The sequence below is a fragment of the Prionailurus viverrinus genome, chromosome A1 (assembly GCF_022837055.1).
Source record: "Prionailurus viverrinus isolate Anna chromosome A1, UM_Priviv_1.0, whole genome shotgun sequence".
Lineage (NCBI taxonomy): Eukaryota > Metazoa > Chordata > Mammalia > Carnivora > Felidae > Prionailurus > Prionailurus viverrinus.
Genome location: NC_062561.1, coordinates 156,745,583 through 156,770,125, shown reverse-complemented (window position 1 = coordinate 156,770,125; position 24,543 = coordinate 156,745,583). Strand labels below are relative to the sequence as shown.

Sequence of the window (24,543 nt, the reverse complement as noted above, 5' to 3'; positions counted from 1 at the left end):
CTATAACTATGATATTTACACAGCTTTATAATGGATTTTAATAGGAAGCTAGGAGAATATTGGACTTTCATTTAACCCTCTAAGGCATAAAGGCATAACTATCTTATTCTAAAAGATAAATTTGTCCATCTAGGTCTTCTTGGGACCATGCAATAGAGGGGTGTGTCTGTAAGACCCCTTATATCCACTTAGGGATTTGATCTGTCATTGGCTGGCAACAGTTGTAACTTGTTACTTTTTAGTTTAATGTGTAAATGCATGTCTGTGTGTGTGTGTGTGTGTGTGTGTGTGTGTGTGTGTGTGTGGTTTTTTTTATGAGAATGAAAAGCAAAGAATATAAAAGATTTCCTAATGCTGCAATATTAAATCACATTTATGTCCTTGATAATGAATGGCGAATGTTTTTTTATGAAGCTATTGTGGATGTATGGAATGCTTTAATAAATAAAATATTGGTGATTAAGAGAAAAAAGTTGTGGTGTTTAAGCATCACAATGTTCTAGAACCTAGGAAAAGTTAGATACAAAACAGGCAATAATGTAGGTAAGTGCAAAGTGAATCTTTTAAAATAAATAGCACTTGGATGACCCGGGGTGTCAGAACCAGAGACAAGGGTGTGTGTTTGTCAATATATCCTTCATGTTTTACAGACTCCTAAGGGAACAAGGGAAGATACAATTTCACCTTTTCTGTGCCAAAACATTTTAATTATATCTTCTTCCAACTATAGCGGTTCAGTAACCAAGGAGCTGACATTGATGCATGTGTTGATAAAGCTGCAAACATTCAAAATGAGATTAACAAAGATTTTGAGCAAAGGGTGACAGCTAATTTTGCACAGTATTCTGCATCTGATTCAGGCCAGCATAATAATAGAATATTTTATAACTGTTTTGTTATTCAAAAGGACTTTTATGATGCATTTATATTTGTGGGTATCTTTGTATCATACTTAAAAATTATCTATCCTGTGGCTAAAACTATTTTCACATCTATGTTCAAATGCAGAAACAGTATTAAAGGGAAAAAGCTCTCATAAGTTGTGGGTTTTTGGGTTTTTTGTTTTTGTTTTTTGTAATCATACTTTACCCTTAGCACTCTTTGCCTTTATGTTAAATGATCTTGAGCATACTAGTTCGGGAAGGTATGGAGATGGTGAACATATATTTTCTACTATTGTTTAGTATACATTAATAAAATGGCCAAGAAAAGTTATATTCAACTTATTTAATTAATAAAACTGTAGTTTCTTTATGTTCTTGAGCTCCTTTGAGCACATTTCAGTGTATTTCTTTTTCTTCTATTCTCTGCTTGAAGGCAGCTGACAGTCTTCTTTCACTTTTCTTTTTGTTTGTGAAATTTTCCTTTTTTTTTTTTTTTTTTTTTTTTATCCACTCACTTCTCCATCTGCTTTCACTTTTGTTTGCTTGGGCCGTCTCTCATCCCAACTTGATAATGAGGAATGCAGTGTGACCCTGACCTCTATCAGCCCATGCATGACCTTCTGACTCTACCATATAACCTTTGACCTTCTCTTTGACAGCTTGATTAATTACCCTGTGTTATGATTTATGAGTAAGTGCTATGTAAAAATAATAGACAACAGGTGGTCCTCTGAAAACTTTTTGTGGCATGTTTTCTTTTACTGACTAACTTGATGAGCTATTTGAAGTTGGAAACTTACTGGAATAATCTATGTTGGTCTATATTATGGTATTTTTATACCATGGAACACGACATTAGAATGTAGGGAGCTACAAGTTAAAACATGCTCATGACAAACATTTTACAAAATATTGGCTGTTACCTAAATGCACACTGGTAGGAAGCACAAAACGGAGTCAAGTGACATTTTAGGTGTTTCAGTCCCAGGTCACGTCTTGAGAAAATTGCTGAAATAATGGAGGGGGCATTTTTCAAGCAGTGCTGCAGCTCCAACAGCTATGTTTACTTTAACGCTTCACTAGTGACTTCTGATTGGTTGTCATGACCTCATCTCACTGTTGCACCTAGAATGTTGCAACAGTGACATAGACATACCCTTGTTGTGAAAAAGATGAGAATAAACACAACATACATCTTTCAGAAAAGATGAATGGGCAGTGGTTTGTCCATTTTAACCATGGGTAGATGTAGTTTATAGATAAAACACTTGGGTTTCATTTCCCTTGAGGATGAGCACCTTTTTTCTTTCAAACCAAGCAGATAGAATGGTGAACTTGAAAAATATGAATGATAAATCTGTGTAAAATGATGTTTTACAGAGCTTTGGCTGGACACCAAAACAGACAGTTCCACAGGTCAAAGGATTCTACTCTGGCCCCTGACCTCTTTGGTCACATGTGGCTTGCAGTATTGGCAGGTTAATATGCAGAGCTGAGTACTTGCACCTGATTTGTTATTTAACCAACCACAAGAGATTTGAAAAGATGTAGAATTTGCTCCTGTTTTCTATTTTCCTTATAACTGGTAATTAATAGGCAAATTAAGTTGGATAAATCTTAAGTTTTAGCAGGATTTCATTGGGATGAAAGTACATTCAGGTTTTGGTCAGGCATTTAAGAATGTTATCTATTTGTAGAATCTTCTTGACAAGTACCTTTCTATACTGATTTAATTTCTTTAGCAAGGTTTCCTCTTTGGTTCTTTGTGTTTGGCATCACCTATCTGTTTTAGACCTCTGACCTAAGCCATCATTTGTTGATTGAATGATAAATGGACTATTATTTATTAGTAAGTGCATCTAAGGACTTCAAAGTAAAGGAGGCCTGGAGGCCTGTGTATTCTGTTTAAATCACAGCAAACCCTTGTACTGAATAAAATACTATGTCTAGCAATACAATTTTGAGGGTTTCTGAGTAAGATTCCGTGGCTTATACCTTATAAACACAGTTCTGAAAATGAAACTACAGGTATAGCTACAAAGGATAGAAAATGGAATGAGATAAATGAAAGAGATAAAGCTTACTTTTACCAATATCTGTCCTCTTGATCACTTTCTTGATCTTCTACTAGACTGTACACTCAAACATAAGAGTTAATTAACAACTTTATATATGCTTTGTCTCTTGAAATGTTGGATATTGGAATTGATTTGGGTAAATCATTATGCAAGATGCCAGAAGTCTTACTTATTTAGTTGTGGAATGTTAGATAATCATTTTCATCATTTTGTGTTGTTAAAGATGTTTCCATGGATGTTTGAAATGACCTGCCTTTTCATCTTATAGCATCTTAGCATGAATAATTAAATATAAAAGGAATACTTCAGTATAAAATGTTTAAGGTTGTAAGCATTTGTTATGGGAGCTTCTTTGTTAGAGTGGCAATGCATGGTTCTTTTATGATATTATATTCATGTATATGTAATATATATATTTCATAAAGTTTGGTAAAACTTTATGGGTACACTTGTTAAAGGTCAAAATAAGATCTCTTTTTTTTAATTTCTGTGTGTATTGATTGAGTTTGGGGGAATAGGGAGAATTTTTTAAATGGCATTTATTCTGATTTTTTAAGACATAAATGGATAAGGCATTTAAAATAGCTAAATTGAACTATTGGTATGTTATGTGCCTTGTTTTACTTTGAGTATTTACTTTGGTACTTTGATTGCAATATATTAATGTTGACATGGCAAAAATCTCTGTACCTTTATTATATAAAGGAATTTTTGGACACTATTTATATTGACAGAGAAAAGGAGGAAAAGATGAAGTTTCACTACACATCTGTGGTTACAGCATAAAAGTGGAGGAGTTTATTTTGTTCCTCCAATTTTCTGTTCCTCATGATAAAATGGTTATTAATGGTTTCTGTGAATATTGCATTAGTTAATTTATCAGGAAAATTTTAATTGAAAAATGTAAGTTTTTCACAGAATGGCAATTGAATTTGTAACAAAGGCATTTATTAAAATTAGCTTTCATTTCTTCAGAAAATATTCCTGAATACTTCTTGATTGTTATTCCATTAATTAAATTGGCGGTGTGAAATATCTAAATGATAAAATATTTTCTAAATAATTCAGGATTTAAAGAGAAGCATTCATTGTTTGAAATCTAAATGCTAAAAATTCTTTAATTGATTTATATAGTGGTGATTTAAAAATAGAATCATTTTTCATCAGTTGATGCCTCGGTGAAAAATTGACATTGTGTCTTTATAAAATTGGACAAATGAGTCATGTAATTTTCAGTTACATAATCAATAACTTAGACAAATACTACTTCTTTGATGATTTATGTGTATCTGCTTTTTATACTTACTTAGATAGGACACATCAAATTTCAGAGTTCATTTAAAATCAAGTAGGCACAATAATTTTTCAATCCATGATTTCCAAAAATTGAAGTAAAATCAGGCTCAAATAAATATGGTATTATGAAAATAATGTGTCTAGTGGTGAAGTTAAAAACATAGGGCAAAATTTTATCATTCTAGGGACTGTAAATTTTGTCTAAAGAGTTTACCTTTATTTGGAATTTATTCATGGTACAAAGGTGATGCTCACATTCTATCAATTTATTAAAGTCCCACTTTGTTACACAGAGTTTGATGTTTTCATATTATCATTAAAATGCAGTCCATCACTATTTTCATTTCTAAGAGTTCAAGATTCTTTTTTAGGTTTACCACTTGTAACTCATGTAAGTATGAGACACTGTGTGCATGTGTGTGTGCACGTGCGTGCACGTGTTTGTGTGTGTGTGTGTGTGTGTGTGTGTGTGTGTGTGTGTGTGTGTGTGTGTTTAAAGTTCAATTCACTCAGAGAAGACAGGGAAGAAACATGACAGGAGACCACTTACTCACGGTACAGAATCTAGTAAGGAGGCAATTTTCTTTTTGGCCTATGGTGACCTTTTTTGACTATGTTCCTTACACCAGAAGACAGTGTATGAATGCCTCTATTTCACCCTGTTTAGCAGAGTGCAACAGTGTTCTTTAACTTACTTTTGGTGGGAGGAGAAGTTATAGCTGAAATTTGAGAAGGGCATGAAAAGTTGTAAGAGGCACAAGGAAGAGGGGTAGGAACTTCCTTCAAATGTGATTTTAATAACTAGTCAAGTGTGTCCAACTGTAGAAAATCACCAAGTGACAATCTGTCTACCTGACAGTGATCACAATGAATTACAAGACTTTTGAATAGCTATACAGATTAGAATAAAGCAGGATCAAATAAAATATCTTTTGTTGGTAAAACTTTGACTTCCCAGCTAAGATACTTCAAAACAAAACAAACAAAAAAAAAAATCCTTATCTTGTACTTTGATGTAGAACGCTTAAATTTTAAAATAGGTGAAGTATTTTATAACTTTTCATAAAACTTGTGTTTACATAAAAGTTTTATTTGAATATAGATTAAAGAATATGTGGTATTTTGTTAATCAGTTTGGTATGTGTTATTATGTAGTTTTCATATGTGTAAGACAACTATATCTTAATTAACAGTCCTATCACTAACATCACAACTTCAGTGAACTCCACAATCTACAAACCATATCATGGTTTTAGAAAATAATATCAACTGATTGAGTAAAAAGGAAGATTGAAAACTCCTAATGAAGTTTTTACGTAGATTGTGAAATTGACTATTAACAACACCAAGTCAAGTGCAGTGGTATAGCATATTTAAAAATAAGATAATGGATAAGCATATTTAAAAATAAGTTTTTACGTAGATTGTGAAATTGACTATTAACAACACCAAGTCAAGTGCAGTGGTATAGCATATTTAAAAATAAGATAATGGAGTCTGTGCTAATATTACTCTATTATTAGTGTATCACTTTTTTTTTAGATCATCTTATGGTTGATTTGTCAAAAAACAAATTTTAAAGTTGAAGTAGTTCTACAGTTATAGTTTTGTAAAAAGTATATCATGTTCTTTTTCACTGAGGATGAGATTTTTTTTTAATTTTACTTTCCATGGCTCTTACATGTTTTTATCATAATCTAATACCTTTCTAAAATAGGGCCTTACAGGATTTTATAAGGCAAAATTGGGACATCCACAGTACAGAAGTGAATAGGAAATATAAGGTATCAATGGCTTCACAAATTTATGTTGCACATGCTTGTCAGTGGACATTGTTTATTCTTCTCTATTTTCTTGTGGTTAGATTATTCCATCAGTTATAACTTAATATAAATACCAAAAGTTTTCTTAATTACAACCATAGAAATGTTTTCTTTGCTAGAATTGTCATACAGGAAAACATTTCTAAAACTTTAAAGAAGGTGTAAAAGCTCAGTAAGTTGTACTTTAAACTTTGGGACTTGTTTCCTGGAACTGGTCCCTAATAAAGAGAAATTCTTATGGTAGTTAAAAGTGAAAACATTTCAGGATTAAATAATTGCTTCCACACATTATAGTAAGACATTAGTTTATTTTGTTGTATGAAAGAAGAGAGGTGGAAAAAAATACAAGTTGCACAGGTAGACATTATATGTTTCTGCTATTAGAGACATGTAAATCTATAGAATGTGTTAGATTAAATTTATGCCTTAATTGCTTATTCTTTCTTGAATCCGAGCAAATAAAAAATGCTTACTAAATTAATGTGCAATGTAAGGGAAACAAAATCTAACAAAATGTGGTCTGATATTTAAACTTCACTTGCAAAGAGGCTATTTTCTCAAAATGGGTATTTAAAATTTAATGTGGTTTGAAAGCGTACTTGTTATTTGATTATTTATTTCAATTATTTGGGGGGTTCTGCAAGACCTGAAATACTTTTTAAAAAATGGAACCTTTATAATCTTTATGTTACAGTTTTGTCTTTTTGTTCTTACCAGTAATCTCTGCTTATTTACATATACAATACAGGCAAACCATTTTAAACAACTTTTTGTTGGAAAAATTAAAACTATAGTCTTTTATAAAGAAATATTTTCATGAATATGCAACTATATTAAATCACTTTCTGTGAGATTTTACAGATTTTTTTGTGAATTGAGATGGTTTCTAAGATTAAATTCTGCTGCCTTCTTTGCTTTCAAAACAGGAAGGATATGGAGTAATAGTGCTGAATCCCAATGAAAACTATATTGAAGTAGAAAAGCCAAAGATACATGTACCGTCATCTTCTGATAGTTCAGATGAACCAGCAGAAAAACGGGAAAGAAAAGATAAAGTCTCTAAAGAAACAAAGAAGCGACGTGATTTCTATGAAAAGTATCGTAACCCCCAAAGAGAAAAAGAAATGATGCAGCTCTATATCAGAGTAAGTAATAAGATTGTAACTTTCCTTCATTATTTCTTTATCTTTATTTGTATTTTATTCGGATGAATTTATTTGATTAAAAGAAACTAAATTCTTTAATTTTTAACCATTCATTTCCCATGGTTGTTAACTCGGATGAAATGTTTTCTTTTTTAGTCAGTGTTACAAAACACGTCATTCTTATTTCAGTGTGATATTTTATTGAAGTCTCAAAAGCAATTAATAATGCACTGTTCAAAACATCAGTCTTCATCTTGGGTGGTAATGGTTTTAATGCATTGTTTTCCTATGAGCAACCATCCATCCACGGTGTTTCAGCTTAACTTCTGAAGGCAGATGGAGGGAGGTAGAGTAATTAATATCTTAATAAATATTTAAACTAGAATAGTTTAGGGATAGTGTAATGAGGGAACTCTCTCCTTTGCTCTTTTCTTACCCGGTGAACCTTTGCACTTTGTGATGCTAGCAGCATGGGATCGTTATAGTAGTGCTACCCAAGGAGTTCTAATTCGTAGGGGGAAAAAACAATTTTCTTTGCACTTTGACACATTCTGCTTGATATACATACTGTGAATTGTATATTTGAGACAGATTTATGCAATTTTCAAAGCCTGCATTATGGGTCCTAGAAATATAATTTAATAGTAAAGCATGTCAGAAATGCTACTGTGTGAGTAAAGTAGTAAATTGATATGTTCTTTAAAAGTGAGCAATTCAGAACATTTAAACATAGACAAATTAACACTTTATAAATTATATTGTAAGATGGGAGTGAAGTTTCAAATTATTCAGTTTGAGCTATTTTTACATTTCCTTTAAAAGCTCACTAATAAAATATTTCATACCATCTTTAGCAGGAATAGATGACTTTCTAAGTTATTTTCTTCATTCTAGTTCGTGTCATAATCACTATACTTTTGGGAATTAAACTGTGCACATTCAAGACTATAGGTCAGTTTGTTGAGTAAGTTAGTGCAGTTAAGCAGTACAAAAGCAGCATATAAATTCTTAAGACCCAAAAAATGTATCCAGACCAAGAAACCCTAAAGTCCATCGTACAGTGACTCAAGTAAAAGTTAGTCACATTGCAGTATTTGCATTTCTGAAAAGCATCTCACTATTTAATATATTATTTGAAAAACAAAAACAGTGATTAGATTGGAATCAAGTGCTTGCTTGTTCTGATAGAGTTATGTTACCACTTTTCTTTCCTATGGCGGCATAATGGTCATGATGTCACCTTCTTCTCTATCCGTTGTACTCAGCTTCCTAATTATATGATCCAGTCTGTCAACCACCATTTTAGGACAGTTAAAAAAAAAATAATTCTGATATCCAGATTTCAAAAATGAATTGTAAAAGTTTTTGAAATCTACAAACCATTAAAAGTATCACTTGCTTATGTAAAATGCAAAAAAAACAGTGATTTTGTATATTAAGTTGTTTTTATTTTTTCTTAAACAGTTTCCTTTATTTGGCTATATGTATAGATTAAGCATCTATTTCTGACACCTGTATTGTGGGTTTTATATCCTCTGTTTTCTCTATCTCTTGTCAGCATTGCTTAGATATTTTTCTTTTGTTCTCTTTTGTGTGTGCATTTTTTGTTTGTTTTCAAATATATTTCATTTAAAACAGCCTCTATTTAGGAGCCCCAGTGGCCTAATGGATAAGGCATTGGCCTCCTAAAACAGCCTCTATTTTATATATATGTGTGTATATTAAAGGGAGAATTTTTTTTTAATTTTGCTTCATTTCTTAGATGTTATTTGAATTTATTTATTTTTTATTTAAATCCAACTTTGTTAACATACAGTGTAGTCTTGACTTTAGGAGTAGAACCCAGTGATTCATCTCTTAACATATGAGACCTAGTTCTCATCCCAAAAAGTGCCCTCCTTAATGCCCATCACCCATTTAGCCCATCCCCTCACCCAGCTCCCCTTCAGCAACCCTCACTCTGTTCTCTGTATTTAGGAGTCTCTTATGATGGTTTGCCTCCCTCTCTATTTTTATCTTATTTTTCCTTCCCTTCCCCTATGTTCATCTGTTGAGTTTCTTGAATTCCACATTTTGCTTCATTTTAAAGATCTCTCTTTCCCTTTTTTTTTTTCTTTAATTCTTTTAGCTCTTTTACACTGCTGCCATTTTGTGCTTCTTATCATGTCTTTTTCCTTCTTTCTTGTGCCATTTCACTCATCAGTCTCAAATTCCATTGAAAGCACTTAAAGCAAAAACAGACTCATTTAGATAACACAACTATATACCTGATAGTCTTAGTTATGAGTGTCATTTTTCCTTAATAAATACCCTTTCTCTTAAAATCTTTTGGAATTGTGCAAAAAAGTAGAAGTGAGGTGGTACTCTTCAAACATACTTCTAGATAATAAGGTGTGATCTTGTGTTGAGGAAGACAAGAATTGTTCGTGTTGTGTATGGTGGGTGAATTCTTAGGTAATTTTGATCCACTTAAGAAGTGATTTCTTCTTGTACACTCCTTCCCACTACATGTCTCCAAAAAGTGTAATTTTCAGGCACAGAGCATGGTATGTGATGGGGAAAATTAGCATTAATTTATATACTTCTTGGAGCACCTGGGTGGCTCAGTTGGTTAAGTGTCTGCCTTCGGCTCAAGTCATGATCTCGTGGTTCGTGAGTTCGAGCCCCACATTAGGCTCTCTGCTGTCAGCACAGAGCCCACTTCACATCCTCTGTCCTCCTTTCTCTCTGTCACTGCCCCACTCGCTCTGTCTCTGAAAAATAAACTTTAAAAAAAAGATTTAACTTAAATACTTCTTAACCATTTACATTTTGAAATTGATTATTCATTGGAATAATCCCATAAGGTAAGAGGATCAAATATTTTTATCTTTATTTTATAGTTAAGGAAACGGATGCACAGATGGCTCATTTTTGTCTAGGATCACATAACTAGTAAGTGGTAGAACTAAGTGTTGAAACCAGGACTTCTAATTATTGTAGATTCTTGCTCCCTTTCCTCTTTATCACATTGTTCTAACCAGTTGGAAACAAAATATATACATGAAATATGAATTTTAAACCAATTTAATAAAAGCATGATATGATATACTAAATGACATCTGATGATTAATAGATTTTTGATCAGTTACTTAATAGATGCTATTAAATATTTATAAGCAACATATATAAAACATTTATATTATGTAAGTAACAAATATATATAAATATATGTATGTGTATACATATATATTCTCTTTTAATAGGGTCACTAATATTGATCTAATTTTACATGAAAGACTGTGAGTCAAAACTTAGTAATTTTTCCAAAATCTCATGACTTTGATTGTAAACTTCATGAGGGCAGGGACTTAGTTGTCTTTTGCTCACTGTTTTATCCCCAGAGCTCAGAACAAAGTCTTCATAATAAATATTTGTAGAACAGAGCCTTCAAAATAAATTTCTATTTGGTAAATAAGGTGGTGGAGCCAGGATTAAAATACCAGTGTTTTTATTGGTCCAGCATCAATATATATCCAGCATCAATAAAGTATGCTACTTGATCTTCTGTAAGGAAATATTCAAACAAACCAAAATAAACAAAATTACATTGTTGGTCACCTACCTCAGTCTATTAGCTGAGAATACATTACAAAAATTGATGATAAAAAGTCAGTTCCTCAATATTTATATGATACCTTGATCTGTATATTTTCATCTGAATATATAAAAGTGGGATATCCTGTTTTCTTTTTTAACTATATCATTAAGATAGTAAAATTATGGATGAAAATGGAAATACTTCATGCCAACCTACTGCGATTTCTGTTTTACACACTTGCTCATAAGAGTAGAGCCAAGTTGTTGTACTTGGTCTATGCTGCACACACTTTGTGCTTTATGGGAACTGTAACGTTGCTTCCTATTCTTTCCTCTCATCCAAATTCTGTCCATGTTGTAGTACTCGGCTGAAATCTCACCTTTTCATATCACCGTAGTCAATAGTCTCCTTACTGTGACTCATGGATGTTACTGTGAATGGTTAACTTATGTGGAATTTATCATGTGCTGTCTTGAGATATCTCTGTGTTTTTGTTTCATAATATTATCAATATTTTTTTTTATGCCTGTCCTCTAGATCTCCCCATAATCCTAGAGATCTTTGAGCATGTTTTATAGGTCAATCCTTAAGAATAAACAGGTGTGAGCTAATTTTTACAGTAGTATAGAGCATACTATGAAGGAGTCAGGAACTGATAATAAACCCACTCACTGGAATCCGTATCCCTGTAAGGAGAGCAGAGCAAAAAGACTAGGCCTTAGTCTAGGGACACCTAAATAAGGTGACTTGCAGCATAAATAGGGTTATTCTGGTATCAGACTGGATCATAAGAGGACAAGTACTCAGACTAAGGAAGATCAGTTAAAAGCACTGTACAGTATGTAGGTGGAATATAGGCAAAACTGACTGGATGCTGACCTATGTAATACTGAGTTAGAAATCCTTGAATATCTCTTCCCTAAGAGATGTAGCTGTGGGCTGTGGTGATAGGAAGTAAAGAAGAGAGATTAGACCCTGAAGGTTAAAAAAAAAAAAATGCTGGGAGTGGAAGAGGGAAAGAAATGACATGGCCAGAGAAGGAAAACTCCACATGTGAAAGAGACATTTACAGAATAAGACTCTTGGCATAGCCTGGCATTACACATTGAAGATACTCAGATATTTATGGCTTGATTGCTTGTTGACATTGATCAAAAATCTCATCCCTTAACATGAGAGATATTTGGTGTCTAGTTTTCTGACGGTTTTTTTCGGCATTTACGTGAATTTTTGCAATTGTTCAGAAACAGTCAACTCATAAACTAACTGAAGCTTTCTTTTAAAAAATATGTTTTGGACACTCTGACTTGGGTTATGTTCAAAATATTGGTGAAGGCTGATAAATATCCCGTCTTCTCCTCTGTACCTGTTCTCTTCTGTGCTAATGCCACTGGAGCCATTTCTATCTTGTGTTTTAGCAACCAGATTTTATTTATATTACAACCAATGATTGTATAATCTCTGGAACCATTTTACATTCCTAGTATATTTAAGTATTTGAATTTCTTTTTTCTGGAATCTAGTAAATAGCCAAAAACCTCACTTCAAGTTTTTGTAAATATCTAGTATTAACAGGCAGAAATAAAGTAGAATCCAGGCCTAAAACTTTAAGTTTAGCAAAGTATAATTTTATTTTATATACTAAATGAGTGTAAATAGATATGACTAACTATTGGATTATGTAGCACATTTCTGATGCATTAGAAGCAGAGCTTGAGAGATCAAAGTACTTACTGTTTCATGTGGCAACTTTCCTTAAGTATGAAATAATGTACTTTCTGGCATATATTATGGCTTATTAAGGGGATTGATTTGGTCTAGGCAATAAACATCATGTCAGACATGCCTGGCAGGAAAACCTGCTTAATATGTTTTGTAATAAGACGGAATTTTTTGTTCTCGAAAACATCTGCCAACTGAATTCAAGAGTGAAGACAGAAAATGTCATCAATTTAGTGGTAATCCTATAAATTTAGTTTCTTTCTGAGCAACACATAGCAAGATACACAAATTTCCCAGTGTTAATCACCACTGGTTATAGTACTTTGTAAAACGATTAAACAAAAACATTTTATTTTTATATAATGTGTTAATTAATTCATAATGAATTTTAATATTTCAACTGATAAAATTTTAACAAGCATCTTGCCAACAGATCATTTTTTAAAGCATCTGTTTTTTAATGTGTTGGGTTGAGAACTGAGTCAAATGGCTAAATATGTACATATATTCTTTTTAAAAACATATTTCTACCCCCATAATTATAGATACACTATTTTTTCTCCTTAGACCACCAGGGGCTGCTGCTGTTCATACTGCATATTGCTTTCCTCTGAAACTGAGTACCCCCGTCACACAGCATCTTTTCTCTCTTCCTTTTTCCCCCCCTTAGGCCCAAATCTTTTAATACATAACTGGAAAGGAAAAATAATAAGCTTAGCTAACAATTTAATAACCAATGTAAGAGTTTATATTTTAAACATTTTCTACAGTCCAAGACATTTACATTTTTCCAAATGAACTTAAAACCAGTAGTCATTGAAGGCACACAGTGATACTAATTATTTTATTTCCTCTTCAGAGTGTCTGAAATAACTTTCAGAATCATCCCCTTTGCAGAGATATAGTCTGGAGATGAGATTAAATGAATAGAATCTGAATGACCTGATTTTGAATCCCAGTTTTCCATGTAATATAGTGTGATTTCAAGTAAGTTAATTTCCCTTTGCCTCAGTTTTTTGGTCTGAAAAGTGGAATCATAATAATACATGTAAAGTGAACATAGTTTCTGACACATAGTCTTGGGCCTTCAGGGTCAGTTAATAACATCCTGTCTTCTCTCAAGTTCAAAATCAACTCAGAAAGTATCCAATTCTCACGGTTTCTAGCTTTTGAACTGTTCAGTACCTTGTACCAGAAATAATACCTCTGTCTTACCTTCCTGAGTTTGGAACCCAGTGAGCAAAATGACAAAAAATCAGACAAAAGGAGATCAAAACACCAGCTTTTTGGGACGCCTGAGTGATTAGTGGGTTAAGCATCTGACTCTTGATTTCAGCTCAGGTCATGATCTCACAGTTTGTGAGTTTGAACCCTTCATCAGGCTCTGCACTGACAGTGTGGAGCCTGCTTAGGATTCTTTCTCTCCCTCTATCTCTCTCTCTGCCCTTCTCTCATGTGTACTCTAGCTCAAAATAAAAAATAAACTTAAAAAAGAAACAAATACCAGCTTTACTAATTGATAATAGTTCAAATGGAAGCTGTGGCTTAGATCTGTGACTAAATTTAGATTACCTAATATATTTCCCCCTGAAAAGAATTTTTACCCATTTTCCAAGCACCCCCACTTTGCCTTTCACATAATAGAAAACAAGCTAGAAATGCATCCTTTTTGCAAGTAGATTTGAAAGATGCCCAGAAAGGCTGAGTTGAACATGCTGTTTTTTCTCCCAAATGTACTATATCAAGTAAGTCACTCCCCCTATGAGAGAGAGAGTGAAGGGTAGTGAAAGAAATTGAGAATGCCACTCTAGGTGAATGTCTCCACCTGAAGCCAGGAGAGAAGTGGATCCCACCTGACAAAGTTAGCCCCTAATTAAAAGATCGCTTTTGGGGCGCCTGGGTGGCTCAGTTGGTTGAGCGACCAACTTGGTTTCCGCTCAGGTCATGATCTCATGATTCATAAGTTCAGGCCCCACATCGGGCTCGCTGCTGTCAGCCTGTCAGCTCGGAGCCCACTTGAGATCCTCTGTCTCCCTCTCTCTGCCCCTTCCCCACTTGTGCTCTTCCCTAAATAAATAAATACATTTTTAAAAGATCATTACTAGTTACACTTGCATTTTCTAACAACCCAGTAAAGCAATATTAAAATATTATCATTAAATGTTCACTACAGATTACCTTAGTTTCTTTATTTTAAGATTTTTGTTTAGGGGCACCTGTGTGGCTCAGTCAGTCGAGCATCAGACTCTTGATTTCAGCCAGGTCATGATCTCCTGCTTTGTCCAGACTTGCTTTGGGTTCAGTGCTGATAGTGCAAAACCTGGTTGAGATTCTCACCCTCTCTCTGCCCCTCCCCCACATGTGCTGGTGTGCTCAGTGCATGCACACTCTCTGTGTCTCTCTCAAAAATAAATCAGTAAACTTAAATACATTAAATTCTTTTAAAAAAAGATTTTCATTTAAAAGGTAAACTGATCAAACTGGATTATAGGAAAAGTAGCCACAAAATTGTTTCATTTTAAAGCACTTAAAGGGCCTTAATTCTGTTTTAATCATCAGAAATCAATCTTTATGTTTTCATGTTTCATGTTACCAAAGCCTAGTAAATGGTAGATTTTTAATAAATATTTGATGAATGAATATTTGAATAAATGCTTGCTTACATGAACCTACAAAGCAAAAGAGACAGACCTTTCACTATATCACTGTGCTCTTTGATATTGACTAGTATGATAGTTGAAAGAACTCTGATACTCTGTATGACTGACATATACTAACACTCAGAAAGTTAGTCCATTGTTCTATAAACCCACTTAACAACTCTGCAAGCCCACCATGCCATGGAGAAGATGGAGGAGTTTGTGTATGAGGTCTGGGAGGGTCACTGGAGGGTCAACCCCTATGATGCACTCCCCGACTGGCTGAAGGACAATGACTACCTGCTACATGGCCACAGACCGCCAGTGCCCTCCTTCCGGGCTTGCTTCAAGAGCATTTTCCGCATCCATACAGAAACTGGCAACATCTGGACCTATCTGCTTGGTTTTGTGCTGTTTCTCTTTTTGGGAATCTTGACCATGCTGAGACCAAATATGTACTTCATGGCCCCTCTACAGGAGAAGGTGGTTTTGGAGATGTTCTTTTTGTGTGCAGTGCTTCCTGGCTCTTTCACACTATCTGTCGTCATTCAGAGAAAGTCTCCCGGACTTTTTCCAAACTGGATTATTCAGGGATTGCTCTACTGATTATGGGGAGCTTTGTCCTCTGGCTTAAAGTCAGCAAAATAATTAGATCTTTAGATTTAGAACAGAAATTACAGTGAAGACCAGAATTGTGCATTTATCGGTTTTGTCTAGCCACTGGCCAATTTTGGTGAGGGATTCTGCTATAAATAGGATGTGGTGGAAAGAAAAAGAACTTCAGGATCAAAGAGAGGCATGTTGTAATCTTAATTCTTTGACAGGCTGTGATATTAGACAAGTCACCTCTCTGAGCTTCAGTCTGTTCTTCTGTAAAGTAAGGATATCATAGCTAATAGGCTGTTGTAAGGAATAAATAAGGTAAATTAATGCTTATGAAATCAACCAGTGGGATATCTACTATTTGGTATATCCCGTTTTCTTTATCTTCCCTCCTTACCCTCTTTCTTTCCCTTGGGAAATATGGGAAGAATTATGGCCAAATGAGGTCTTTTCCAATTGGTTTATAATCACTGCTTTTCAAACCTTTGGTCTCAGGACCCCTTTATATGCTTAAACATTATTAAGATCACTAAAGTGTTTTTGTCTACATGGGTTATTATATCTATTCATATTTACGACAAAAAGAATTAAATTTGAAAAAGTATTTAAATATTTTAAAATAACCATGAGCCCACTAGATGATGACATAAATAACATACTTTTATGAGAAATGACTATATTTTTTAAAACAAACAAAAACACATAGAAGTGTGGCATTAAAAAAATCTCTAATGTCTGGCTTAGTAGACAACAGCTGAATTCCACTTCTGTTTCTGCATTCACTCTCTTGTGATATGTTCCTTGTCAACATTTATGAAGAAAGTTTGGCCTCACACAGATATGTAATTATAAAAGGAGGGATAATTTTAATAACTTTTTCAGATAATTGTATATATTCTCCTTTGATGCTACGCCAACACTCAACAAGAAGTAGTTTCTTAAAGATTACTTACTGTATGAATCTAAAACACATGTGTAAGTATTTTGTACTATTTTCATGAAAATTCATTGGTCTTTGTTGTACTTTGAATGGATCTTTTGCTTGTGAATGACTTTACAACATCATGTATTAGTCGTTTGGAAAATAATGTATCATTGAACCCTATAGATCTTCCAAATATTGACGTATTTTATTAAGTAGTATCAAAAATTCCTTTCTAATACTATTAGAAAGGAATGCCATGTACCAGTGGCATCTGCAAAGATTTTAAGAATTGAAAAACTATTAAGCTTATCAGGGAGGATACAAGTTTCCCCAAATTTTAATTTTTAGCAAGAAAGTTCAATTTTTATCATTAGCAACAAGCACCATTTGTTGTTTTTTCTTCAACTATCAGGCTTATTTTGTTTATTTTCAAGAAAATGGTTTCCAAATACCCAACCTGCATAATCATTGTTTGTTCATCAGTCTTACAAGTAAAAATCATCCTCTATTAAAAAGACAGCTACCTTAGCTCACAACTCAGTCCATTGCACAACTACTTTTCCTCTAGACTAACATAATTTGTTTTGCAGGTGCTTTATGTGTACCTTCTAGTTCACTCAGAATATTAAACAAACATATATTCTGGGGTTGAGATTTAATAAAAGTAATTTTACTGCTCCACCAACAATTTTTAAGTGAACTTGCCTCCACCACCACCCCCCCCCCACCCCCGTTCAGTGTGTGGCAGTGAAGAATGCAATGACTGCTAGTATAGTTTGGTACCACTGCTGTGATCAGTGCTAAGTCACAGGCAGTTTTTCTCCATTGTTTTCTTCACTGTTAATGCAGATGCCAACACAGTGAAAAAGACACATAATGTTTTAGTATTATTATTTTTAATGTTTATTCATTTATTTTGAGAGAGAGAGTGTGAGCCAGGGAGGGGCAATGGAAGGAAGAGGGAGAGAGAGAATCGCAAGCAGGCTCCACGCTGTCAGCGCACAGCCCAGTGCAGGTTTGATCTCATGAACAGTGAGATCATGACCAGAGCCAAAATCAAAAATCAGTTAATAAAGCCCCCCAGGTGCCCCTGTCTTAGTATCATGTGGATCCCCTTAAACTCTCAGAAACCTCTAGAGGTTTGCAAAGCACATTTCTAGAAGCACTGGCCTACTTCTCTTTTTTGGAGTTGAATATACAGGCAACCAAACAAAGCAGTTTATAAGATTAAAATAAGAACCATTTTTTAGTTGATACGTTAGGCAACATGAAAGGAGAACAATATGAGCAGCTATGTAATCTGAAATAGAGAAACTAGAACAGAGTACATCATTTCTTTCTTTTTTCTTTTCTTTTCTGTTCTTTTTTTTTTTTTTTTTTTTTTGAGACATTTGGGCCTATCCAGTTTTAACTCTTCTTATCTGGTCTCAGGGAGCACTATGTGTAGACTACTTCACCTGTTCTCCATCTTCCTCACCATCTTCATAGAAACTGAGATGTCAGTCCACATTGACCAGGCCATTGGAATTGGGGGACTTAGAATGTTTGTTTTCTTTTTCTACTGCTCGGGAACAGTAGAATAGAAGGCCCTGGAGAACCGCATGCCCATTTTGGAGTTTAGCAACCTACTTTTCATTTCCCATTTCTTTCCTCTAAAATGGGTGGCCTCTTGCTTCCCAGGAGGGCTCAGATATTTAGCCTGCTTTCCAGTTGAGGTCTAATGTACTACCAAATTCTACTAGTTCTGCATTGGTTCTGTCTCCCTGTTTTATGTTTGCCTTCCTTTGCAGTATACTGACTCTATAATGGTTAAGAGCTGGGTGCTGGTGTCTGTCACATGTGTACAGGGTTTTACACATAATATTCACTCAATAAATACTAGTTATAATTATTGTAATATTCTTAGTTTATGATCCAAGTTCCATGTGTTCACAACTCTCCATTTCTGAAGCTATATTCTTCCTAGTTCTCCAAATTCAATTCTTCTTTCTTGCCTAAAGTTACATTTGACAGCAACTGTCTAAAATACAATTGGATTGGGGTGCCTGGGTGGCTCAGTTGGTTGAGTGTCCGACTTTGGCTCAGGTCATGATCTCACAGTTCATGGGTTTGAGCCCCACATCAGGCTCTGACCCTGCTTTGGATTCTGTACTCCCTCTCTCTCTGCCCCTCCTCTACTCACTCTCTCTCTCTCTCTCTCTCTCTCGCTCTCTCTCTCTCTCTCTCAAAAATAAACAAATAAAGGATTCTGTGTCTCCCTCTCTCTCAATCTCATAAAGCATGGATTGACCATGCTTCTATCAGGCTTTGAATGTGAATGGTGATTCTTGCATTTTCACAACTTGCACCTCTTTTTGGGAAAGAGGAACAATTTAATACCCTCTGTGTCCTACTACCCCTCCCTTTCTGGCTGGGGCTTTGTGCATACATTTGTCTAGTTAGGAATAGTTGTTTGTTTCTTTGTGTAAACTTCAAACCTGACTCAGGTATTACCTTGACTTTACAGATATGTAAAATGAGACTCAGATGTAAATAGACTTACTCATGGTTGTATACCTAATAAGAGTAACTAAACCAAATTTTGAGGCGAGGTCTATTGGACTGCAAAGCCTATGTTTTTCCTACATTTTTTACAAGTGGCTCTCTGAGATTTCTCTGCATATACATAAAATATATACACATGAGTGACTGAATAAGTGGATCTCTCTTGAATTGCAAGGCAATTGCTGCGATGCAAGACAAATAATATTCCCCACAATGCAATAGTTTATTCAAAGACTGCTGTTAGAGAGTTGCAGTGAGTGGATAGATTGAGTGTAGAATCTGGGACCCACCTTCTCTCCTCTGCAATAAGACACTGTCACGCTTTATTTTTGCCTGCACCCCAAACTGTCCATCTGGAATGTATGGGTTGTTTGACTGCAAAGGAGTTTGGTGTTATTGCAGGTGGGGATGAGAGAAAGCCTAAATCACCTTATATAATTGACTCAAAAGTGCTTTGTTTACTGTAGTTGACTTTTTTTTTTTTTAAACTCCCCTGATTTCAGCTTGTCTGTAGGTTAAGTTTGCTTGATCTCAGCCGTCAGCATGTTGCTCCACTGTTGAGCCAGTCCAGTATTCACATCTGCACAGTATGGCTTTATCAGTGGATGTGAGCACCGCTGTGTGCATCTCTCATGTGTAGCATAGCGGGGCCATATAACAGGTTTACTGAGTGACTTGAATATTTACATTATAGACTCCTCTCATTTCAATTTGAATATATATGTGCATTTGCAAACATTATGAAATTGTGTATTTAGATTTACTTGCTCAGAGCATGAAATTGCTGCCTAACATACTCTATGTATCAGTATCATCTCATACTCATATTAATTTTATTCATGGGGCTCCTGGGTACTTCAGTTGGTTAAGCATCCAACTCTTGATTTCGGCTCAGGTCATGATTTCACGGTTTGTGAGTTCAAGTCCCGTGCTGACAGCGTGGGGCCTTCTTGAGTTTCTGTCTCCCTCTCTCTCTGCTCCCTACCCACCATTAGCTCTCTCTCTCAAAAGAAAAAAAAATTATTCTTAGCATTATTTTCATTATTTAATTTAGAAGAAAACATTGATTTTTTTCCTTGAAAATTAACAGATGATAAGCTGCAATTAGTGGCTTATTTAGAGATCCCATAAAAACAAAGATAAAGTTTGAATATGAATCTCAGTGGTCGTCATCTGCCAAGACTTTCCCTAATTTCTGTGGGTCCTAAAAATGATTCTTATACCTGAATCTGTTTTCCTAAAAACTTTAATATAGCTTCCAAATGCCCAATTTGGTGTTTGAAATTTCCCCCTGAAATTTCAGAAAATTTTCTCTTCCCCAGGAGGTGATAAAGAGATCACAGGCCTTTATCTTTCAGGATGCTATTATATTTGATAATTCTAAAATAGTTTGACATTTTTTAATAGTCACTATTTTTTATTTAGAAGTCTTTTAGACATTCTGGGCCAAAGTTTCATGTTTCTACTGAAGCAATAATAATACTCCATTTCCAGAGCTGTAAAATGGATTAATAATTTTTTTAATTGAACTGTCAGATAAAAATTAGAATTAGGATTTTATGTTGTTAAATTAAATAAATCTATCAAAGGTAAAATCTCTTTTAGTCATTGAGAAGAGGAACTCGTTTTTGCATTGTTGCTGTTCTAAATTTTTGGCAGTAAGGCATATTTTTTCCATATAAAAAGGAATGTGTCCAATTCATTCAGCCCACACTTGTTTACTATTTTATATAAAGAGTACATTTAGGAAGAACATTACTTCTAGGAGAAGGATTCCACCAGAATATGTTGCCAAAAGATAGTATCTGAAACCTGGTAGGCATTTTTCAGAGACATACCAAGTTTGACTGGTTTACTTCTAGATGTAGATGAGGAAACTGAGATTAAGAGAAATTTGCTCAGATTTGCACTATTATTAGTGACAAAGGTATTATTGGGATCTAGATTTTTCTATTTACCATTCTGATTATTGAAATTTTTATATTAGAACTGAATTTCTTCCCCTCCATTTGTATTTGCAAGTAGCTTCTCTGGCCTTTGTCTCAGTATCTGATGGGATTGGGAGAGAAGAAAATGGTGTGTGTGTGTGTGTGTGTGTGTGTGTGTGTGTGTGTGCACGCGCGTGCGCGCGCATGTGTTATTAGACAGGGGGAGGGGATAGGTGGTCATTAAGTAATTTAGATTGCAACCTAAAAGTTAGTTGAAAACAGTATTCCTAACATAATCAATTTTAAGATCTAAAAGGAAGAATATAAATTTGAAAATCTTAGTGCATTATATGTGAATTATGATGTTAACTATACTTCATTTGCTCTTAATGTTCTTTTTTTCAATTTCACACAGGAGAGTGAAAAACTTCCCTCAGAATTCTTGTGCAGACTGCATATATAATAATGCCATCAAGTAAAAGCTATTATTTGTGCATATATAGCTCAGTCAATTGAAGATTCCTCAGATTATCATCTTTTTTCATTGATTTTAAAACCTTTTATCACATCTTAACATCTCTGAATTTGGGATGCATCTTAAAAATTAATGGCATATCATGGATTATTTGGTGACTTTTTTTCTCTTAATGGTACATAAAACAGTACTACCTTTCAAAATTGATGGTATTGTAGGTGGATGAAATATTGTATGAGACAGGGTGCTTCATTGCACAATTGTAAGGGAACATAATTCTTATCCGGCACCCCTTGGGGTCATGCAGTACATAGACTGTGGCCTTACAGGGTAGCCCTAGTAGAGATGATGTGGAGATTTGTGACTCTTCTCACATTTTACCCCATATTTGATCCCATAAATTGAACAAAGACCACCTGCATACTGTTTGGCAACTAGTGACCCCTCAATAAATGTTTATTTATTTACTTACACAATATTGTAATCAGTTGTATCCTTTTATTTGCCAAAGCCGGTGGAGAGCAGGTTTGATTCCCTCCCCCCCATTACTAGATGCAGTGTTAGTAAGAAGAGGTAGACACCTAGATGGTAAACTTCGATGGTAAATCTGGGACGTAATGACTAAATGATTATGTTAAATAAAGAATTTAGCCCCTCATCGTCTAGTTAGTCCTAATCATTTTTACTTTTAAAATTTACTTTGGTACTTTCAAGATGTCTAAAATAACTACCAGAATGATAAAGGTACAGTATCAGTTATAGGTTGTACTGTTTTAGGATACCTTCATTGATTTTATACCATCTCCCAAGTGCTAGATATTAAAAATAAAAAATGGGGGAAGAATAAAACATAATTTCTACTCAAGGCACATGAAATTAGCCAGCATTACAAGTCAAGATACCAGATGTATCTTGAAACTGAAGGAAATGTGTCCTGTTGAGTAGCACAGCTTTAATTGGACCTCTTCACATTTCAATTCATTTGAGCACTATTTAAAAATGTTGTGTCTTCCATAGCCCTTTGTGAGATATGTAGATGGAAAAGCCAGAATCCTTGTTCTCCAGGAACTCACATACAGTCTTGGGAGAGGCCGAAATATTCTTAAGTAACTCTGATATGAGGCAGATTGTAGTAAGTATTTTGAAGTAGTTATATGTTGCATTCTAGGCATACAAAAGAAAAATGTATCTTTCACAACTATTAATATAGCATTAGTAATAAAAGTCAGACTACATTGAATTTAAAATTTAAGAATTACTCTATACATTTTCTTTATTAAATACAACTTATTGCAGTGAGAACCTCTATTTTTATGCATATTGTTTATATAAATTCTTTTACATTATGTTATATAACGTGATTTCTTTTGTTGAGTATTATAAACCACTTAAAAAATTTGCCACTTTAAAAAAATTAATTTGGTGGATATTTCAACACATTCTGGAAATTGTAATATTTCAATTTTCACTAATGTAGTGATGTTTATTCTTGATATTTAAAATGATTTTGCCCTTTTAGCTCAAATGAAGCTAATTAAACATATAAGCAGCATTTCAAAACTTTCAGAACCATATAATGTCCCTTAAATAATTCTGTCCTTTTGTTTTTACCTCCTCCATCAAATGATTTCTGGTATATTCACTTTATATCTGTGATGTATTCATTCACTCTTCAGGAGGAATAATGTAAGTTAATAATGCACCCTATCTTTTAATAAAGTTTTATAGATCATAAAACACTTTATTCTTTAGGAAATATAATGTGAAGTTGATAATTAGTAGTTTTCATTAAAAACCATTATTTCTATTAAGGTGTACATTTTCTTAATTGCTAATGATATTGATGTTTGTTAGTTCCTTCTTATGTGGGTTTAAATAGTTATTTTTGGCAAAAGATCTAACCAAGCAACTTTCTTCAAAAAGGATTAAAATGATGAACAAATTAATCTTTATGGGATTCTTTGAAGGTCCTGTTCTACTGTAAATTACTATTAACTGTTGGAGTATCTTTTATAAGGTAGTTTAAGTAGGAGAGTTTCTGAGGAGGTTACATTCTGATTTTTTTTTTTTAATATATGAAATTTATTGTCAAATTGGTTTCCATACAACACCCAGTGCTCATCCCAAAAGGTGCCCTCCTCAATTCTGATTTTAAAGTAATCCTGCTTATGCCCATCCACATACCTTTTTCACACTCCCCCTTTCTAGTGACCCCAGGTTTAGTTTTTACTAAAAAAGGTTTAATATAAATTAATCCCTTTGTGGAAATATTCTAAGCTTCATTTGGATAAAGATTCTGGGTTAATCATCTTTTTGTATCTTGTAGCACCTAACAAGTTGCCTTGAACATACATAATATTGAAAGGTTGTTGGATGACTTATTGGACTAAATGACTCTACTTTGAGATTTGACTTTACTTAGATAGTGGCCATAGGAAAACTGCTCTCTTTTTCTCTCTCCCAATTTCTTGCCCCTCTTTTCTTCACTTGTTCCATTCTAGCACCACTGACTTCCCTGCTATTCTTGGATTATGCCAGACATACCCCTGCCTCTCACTCTCTGCATTGGCTGTTCACTCTGTCTGTAGTGTTTGCCCCCAAATATATGCAATGCTAACTTGTTGAAATCCTTTAAGTATTTTCTCCAGTATCATCTCAATAGAGATATATACCTTCACTATCCTAGTTATAATTACAACCCACCCATTTCCCATTCTGTTTACCCAGCTCTACTTCTCCTTTTTTTATAACACTCATTACCTTCTGATCTATCATATAATTTACCTATCCATTAAATATTGTTTTACTGTCTGTCTCTCCTGTTAGATTGTAAGCTCCGGGAGGGCTGGTATTTTTATTTTGTCATTGAAATGCCCCAGGTTTTTAGTACAATGCCTGGCA

The 24,543-nt window shown here is 34.1% G+C and overlaps 1 protein-coding gene across 4 annotated transcripts in view; it reads left to right on the top strand.

Moving 5' to 3' along the window:
- Positions 1-24,543, top strand: part of FAM172A (family with sequence similarity 172 member A) — a 444,471-nt gene that overhangs the window by 180,028 nt on the left and 239,900 nt on the right. For all 4 annotated transcript variants that reach the window (XM_047877340.1, XM_047877329.1, XM_047877319.1 and 1 more), the window contains one exon: positions 7,008-7,226. In XM_047877340.1, the coding sequence (XP_047733296.1) occupies positions 7,008-7,226 (219 nt within the window). The remainder of the gene's footprint in view (positions 1-7,007; positions 7,227-24,543) is intronic.